This window comes from Phalaenopsis equestris, unplaced genomic scaffold (assembly GCF_001263595.1).
Source record: "Phalaenopsis equestris unplaced genomic scaffold, ASM126359v1 Scaffold212352, whole genome shotgun sequence".
NCBI lineage: Eukaryota > Viridiplantae > Streptophyta > Magnoliopsida > Asparagales > Orchidaceae > Phalaenopsis > Phalaenopsis equestris.
The window spans coordinates 31424-38200 of NW_018231286.1; the positions used below are offsets into that span (position 1 = coordinate 31424).

General features: G+C 35.1%; 1 protein-coding gene across 1 annotated transcript in view; it reads left to right on the plus strand.

The window, feature by feature from the left end:
* LOC110036896 overlaps nucleotides 1-4393 on the plus strand; it is a 26550-nt gene extending 22157 nt beyond the window's left edge. The window contains exon 5 of the mRNA XM_020741447.1: nucleotides 4328-4393. Coding sequence (XP_020597106.1) covers nucleotides 4328-4393 — 66 coding nt within the window. The remainder of the gene's footprint in view (nucleotides 1-4327) is intronic.
* The last annotated feature ends 2384 nt before the right edge of the window (nucleotides 4394-6777 follow it).

The window sequence follows — 6777 nt, forward strand, 5'->3', positions numbered from 1 at the left end:
ATCAATTTTGGGTATTTTGGCAAAATTTGGAATTTTTAGCCAAATTTGGGTATCAAGGGCAGTTAGGTAATTTGGAGGTGCCTAGGGGCAAAATACCAAGTTAAGCATTTCACATAGAATTGGATAGATATCCATTCTAAATGAACCAGGGATTAATACATTGTGAAGATATAGTGTATCCTAGTTCCAGGGTCGACCCTAAAGCCAAGTAATCCTATAGGGACTCTTCTTGAATTTTCTTATAATGATTTTACCTACTAAATGCTAGAGGTTAAGATCAATATGTGGAATTTCAAGCTGAGTAAAAAGAAGAGTTTTGAATTTCTAATGGTGGGGTACCTCTTCTAATTTTCTAAGACTAGTCAATAGGAAAGTCCTATGGCTAGACCTAGGCTACTAAAGAAGTTTTCTAGACCTGAACCAAAAGTGAGGTCAACAGTTAGTTTTATTTAAATGCATTTAATGTTTTCTTTCTACCCATATTTTTTGTATTAATTGATTTACCTATTCAAAATTTAAGTTTGGGGGAAGGAAACATTTTCTTAAAAGAAACTAAACTTTTTTTGTCCTCAATGAACTATATTACTTTTTTAAATTTTATTTTAACATAACTTTTGGTATCAAATGTCAACTTGATGATAACTATATTTTTTATTTTATAAATATGATTGTAGACTTAAGTAAAAGTCTTTAATATGTCTTTAGTAAAAGTCTTTAATATTGAAGGTTAGTCCTAAAAGTTAAGATATTTAGTATAAGAGTATAAGTTTATGTGTTTACTATTTAAAGTAAAGGAAATTGTATTTTTGAAATATTAAGAGAATCTTAGAGTTATATAAAAAGGAACAATTAAGACTTCATGGAAAATCTTTTTTAAAGCTAATATACATTTTTAAGTAAGAAATGTGAGAATTTTAACTATAAGTAAGTAATCTGAGAAAAATATTTATATGCATTTCAAAGATTTTTATTAGATTACTTGGGGTTGACCATTCCCACTCTCACAAACTGGTTGACTGTTACTTTGTTGTCTTCTTCCACGTATGTGATTGGGTATCAAGGAATTCTTCTGCCATCTTCATAGTGATCATCTACTCAGATAATTTGGTATTTTTTGCTTTAATAGCAAACACCCACTCAGATGCTATTTCTAATTCCACTTTTATATCCCTCAATTGAGCCCCAGCCTCAGCTGCCCTAATGATAACCACTTATGCCTGCTCCCTAAACTCCCTTGCTTAGCCTCGACCTTCTTGCTTAACCAAACTAACCCAATCAACTCAAAATCGAACATGAGGAGCATCCAAATCATTTTTAATAAGTTTATGCAAGGATGAGGGAGGGATATTTCCAATAATGGTATTTTCCACCCTCCATTTAGCCAACCAATTCGCAGATTGATTCCCTTCTCTATAAATAAAAAAAAATAGAATATTGAGGTGATACCTTTCAATAGTATACTTGATTCTTTTCAGCAAAGCTAAGATATACCAAGGTGGCTTAATCTTAGCCAAAAGAATATTAAGTAGGGATTCAAAATTAGTTTCCACCACAATGCCGTTTAAATTTAAAGAGGTAACAGTATGAAGAGAAGCAAGCAACGTAGAGGCTTCAGCTTCAAGTGAGGAGTTAGCAATACAGGGTGACGCAAAGTAAGCAATACACCTGTCAGTAGCATCTCTGATAATTCCTTCCATACCAGTACAAGCATTGGAAAAGCTCCCATCAACATTAACCTTTAACCAACCATGGGGGGTGGTGCCCATTTAATCAAAATGAGTTTCCTACCCTTGGCCACAGTAGGAGAGGCATCCTGTCCAAAGAAGGATTTCCAAGCCTTTTTAAAGTAAGCAACCGCTGAGATGGAAATGGTAGATGGGGTATGACCAATAGTTTCATACTTATGACTGTTTCTAGCCATCCAAATAAACCATAACACAATAACAGGAAAACAGAAGTGCTTGTTGAAAGAGGGTTCAAATCCCTTCCATATTTCAATAACTATTTTGAAATTCAGGGTAGTGGGCCAATGGATACCAAAGAAGCACCCAATGCAATTCCAGACATCTTTAGCAAAAGGACATTAAAAAAAACAGGTGATTTAATGATTCAACATCTTTTTTACAATTGTAATAGTAAGAGGCAAGTTTCAGCCCTTTCAACTTAAGAATATCATCAAGAGGAAGAAATTTATGAAAGTATCTCTAGAGGAAGTAGGAAATTGATGGGGAAATGAGTTTATGTCAAATATAAACAGGCCATTTCCATGGAGCAAAAGAGTGTAAATTTGAGTAAATTCATTTTGTAACAGATGAGTTAGCATGATTCTTCCATAAAGGAAAAGCCTTATCTTGAGATTTAACAGGAATTCAAGTAATAACAGGAGCAATTTCACCAACTAAGGAATTCAACATATCAAGATTTCAATTACCATTAATCCAACTGTTCGAGGCCAATAAATTAACATCATAATCTTGAGTAGGCAAATTAGAAAAAGTAGAAAGACCCCAGTCATCATTCCAAAAGGAAATGCTACCATCACCGATATCCCAAAACATGAAATGTGAAGCTACATCACAAGCAGCAATGATAGCTTTCCAAAGTCTAGAATCCCCCACTCTCCAATTAACAGAGAAAGGGTGTAAAGTTTTGCAATATTTATGTTGCATAAATTTAGCCCAAAGAGATTCTCTCTGCCAAAATTTGAACCAGAGTTTACACATATTAATATACATAGTATGCTGCAAGGTTCTACACCCGAGCTCACCAACAGAAAGTGGTTTACAAGCATAGTGCCAAGTAGTCCAATTTTTAGTAGATCTAGTGCCATTCCAAAGGAAATTGTTAAAAATGTTTTCAAGAATCTTTTGAGTGCTTTTTTTGGTTTTGAGAACCTACATCATATAAAGAGGGAGTGTGCAAAGAACACTTTTCAATAAAGTGAGCCTGCCCCCATTAGAAAGGAAATTATTTTTTCAATCATTAATCTTGAGTTTAACCATGTTGATTGCCTCATCCATCTAAGTTTACTTGGTTCTACCTTTGAGAATGTTGACACCAAGATACTTGATAGGGAGCTTAGAGATTTTGCAGCCAGTGAAATTAGGAGCCCAAGCTAGGGTGTTGGGTGGAGCACCTTTGCCAAAGTACGTAAAGCACTTAGTAAAATTGAACATCATCCCATAGGTACTTTGGAAATCTTTTAGAAAGGTCATGGTAGCTTTAATGGCACATTTACTAGCATTTAAAAACAAGATTGCATCATCAGCATAAGCATGGTGGATCACATCAATTTTAGATTTATGAGAGAATTGAAGATAAGGACGCTCATGTTGCAACTTATTAATAAGTCTGGATAGATAATCAAAAGCGATAATAAAAATAGTGGGAGAAAGTAGTGGGAGAAAGAGGATCTCCCTGCTTGATGTTGCTATTGGCAGAAAAGAAACCACGTGCTTCACCGTTAACCATCACTATAGCTATTATTGGACAACCATCTCTGTATGAGTGAGCAGAAATCCTGTTTAAAGCCTTTAGCTTGCAGAATGTTAAGAATAAAGTCCCAGCTAATAGTATCAAAAGCTTTCTTAATGTCCAATTTAAGGACCATATTTCCCCCCTACACTTTTTATCCAACTCCTCAATCATTTCTTGCGCTAAAAGGATATTCTTAGTGATGTCCCTACCCTTAATGAAAGCAGACTGTTGTTCAAAAATAATGTGAGTAAGATAAGGCTGCAATCTGCTAACTATAATCTTACTCATAGTTTTGGATATCACAATGGTGAGAGATAGTGGGCGAAAATTATCCCAAGTGATCTTATCATTGCCTTTTGGAATAAGAACAATCAGAGTCGAGGTGAAAAATTTACCAGGATTGTTCTCAAGGAAAAAACTTTGGATAGCAAGGATAACCCCCTTCTTGATAACCTCCCAAGCATTAATGTAGAAAGCAGAAGAAAACCCATCAGGACAGACGCTTTATTGGGGCAAATAAATTTGAAAGCATTCAAGATTTCCTGCTTATTAGGAGGGTAAACCAAATTTAGATTATTAGCATAATCATACTCACTTTGAAAGTAAGTGGGATCATTAGACATAGTATGAGAAGAAGTGTGAAAGAGGTCAGTGAAAAAGCTAACAACACTATCACCAATCTCGGTCATATTAGTTAAAGTGGTACCATCAGCTTTATTAATTTTTAAAATGCTATTGGTGTTTCTTCTATGCTTAAGAGTGGCATGAAAATATTTAGTGTTTCGATCCCCTGCAACAAAGGAAGAGTCATTAGCTTTCTGTTTAAGAAAAATTTCCTCTAAAGCAATAGCATCCAAAAGATCAAGATGAGCTTGAGCAACAGTGTCCATCAGATGAGGGCAAACATCTCCATTAGATGAGGGGAAAAATCAAGTTGAGCTTCCAAGTAATCAACAATATTCTGAGCATCCTTCACTTTTTTATGAACATTACCAAAGACCTGACATTACCAAAGACCAAAGACCTGATAATTCCATTTAGTGAGATGAGCTGTCACTTTCTTATGCAATTGCCACAAGACAAACCAAGGAGTCTCAACTCCATCAAATTTCCAAGCTTGTGCCACCAAATAAAAAAAAGTAGCATGCAAAGTTCAAACATTAAGAAATTTAAATCTAGTGAAGGCCGACTTTGCAGTAAAAGCCAAAGTGAGCAAATAGTATTATGATCAGAAGTAACATGACTCAAATGTTGCGCCTTCACAATAGGGAAGTAACTTATAAAAGCCAAATTAGCCAAGAAACGATCCAATCTCTAATAAAGAAAACCCCTCATCCAAGTATAAGGAGTACAAGTATAGCCCAAGTCAAAAAGACCTGCATTAGACAAAGAGTTAGAAAATCTATTCATTAGAGCAGGCTCCACTCTGCCACCACCTTTTCTTTCCATCGACTTCATGATCATATTAAAATCTCCACCAACAAACCAATTTTCATTGATGATGCTTCCCATAGACTCAATTTTCTGCCAAAGCAAGTTTTTCTCATGCAAAGAAGAGCAAGAGTAAGCAAAAGTGCCTCAGCCCTGAAAACCATCAAAACAAATTTGAGTAAGAATGTATTGATCCTCATCTTCGATGATAGAAAAAGTGACAATGGGTTTCCAGAAAGTCCAAATTTTGTTGTTGACGTTGCAATAAGAACAATAGCCTTTAAATTTATTGAGAATTCTATGTTTATTAACATGAACCAAAGGCTCCAAAATAGCAAAAATGAGTAATTTGTGAACCCTACATAAGTTTTTAAGCCTATTAAGGGAGTTAGGGTCCGAAACTCCCCTAATATTCCAAACTATTATGTTAATCATGATGACGTGAGCCAACCCTTCTAGAAGATCTAGTAGAATTGACCAACTATTCTTCGTCTGAGTGATGAACACCTTCCAGTATAATGTTGCTAGCATTAAGTCTAGATAACTCAATGTTACGTTTAGCCTTTTTCCGAGAGTGTTTTTGCACTTGTCATTCATTTCCCAGAGTTGAAGTGGCATTATCAAGAGCAGCATTTATATCAGAAATTGCTCCAATAGTAGGAGAGTGCACAATGGTACTAGGAAGAGTAGCGTATTCATTATCATTATTGTGTCCTGCAAGAGAAGAGTGTCTATTATCAATTATTGTTTCTGCAACCTCCTCATTTATCATGTCATCATCAAGACCCACAAGTGGAGAGTGTCCATGAGAAGAAATAGCAATGTGAATGTCAGAATTTTCTGATAACTCCACATTGTCAATATTCTGCATGTGTTTAGGAGTAACGTTACTACACCAGTGGAAAGCTTCAACTCCTTGATGCCCATCATTAATATTCAAATGTGAAGGTGAACCTTCAAGTGAAGGTGAACCTTCAATGCAAAATGCAATTATTAATAGCTCCTAGCTCCTGTAAGCAAAGGTTGCATACTAGAAATAACATTAGTATCAAGATTTGCAACTAAAACATTTCTATTTTCAACACCAGGTGGATCAACATGCAAATCATTAGTTATATTGTTAATAAGATTACTAAATTGCCTAGTATTTTGGGAATTCTTAAGTTGTGGATTCAAACGAAAGCATGAAGTAGTTTGATGCCTAAATATAGAACAGTGAGTGCAATAAGGCGAATGCCTTTCAATTTCAACAGGCTGCCAATAACCCTGATGTTGTGAGTCTATCCAAATCTATCCAAATTTCATTACAGACAGAAAGCCTGAGTAATATCTCGTTCAACCTATATACGTGCTTCAGAGGGTCTCGATAAACTGAAAGTAGCATGATCCATTTTCAATGGTTTCTCATATGCAGCAGCAAGTGAAAATAATATTTCTTGGTTAAAAAGATGTAGTTTGAGCCTTGGGAATCGAATCCATACCAGAATAATAGGTAACTTAGCTTTAGGGTCAAAATGAATAGACCATTTCTAAAATTTCATCAAATTATTTTCCACCCACATGAACCTTTTTGCGAAGAGGTGAGTGTAATCCTCATCATTTGCTAGTTGAATAAAAATATGTCTACCATAAATGATACCAACCTTTTAAATTAACATTTCAAACTCTCTCCTTATGATCTCAATCTTAGGAATGTCATAAGTAAATTTACCAATTAGGGCAAGGTGACAAGAAGAAGCAAGCACAGTAGTTTCATCTTCAGTAACATAAAGAGCAAGTTTACCGTTCTTTCTCCGCAATTTTTTTATCAAAGTATAATTGCCTCCAAAATTTAGAGTCATAGAAACTTTGAGGAAAAAACTCAGAGGA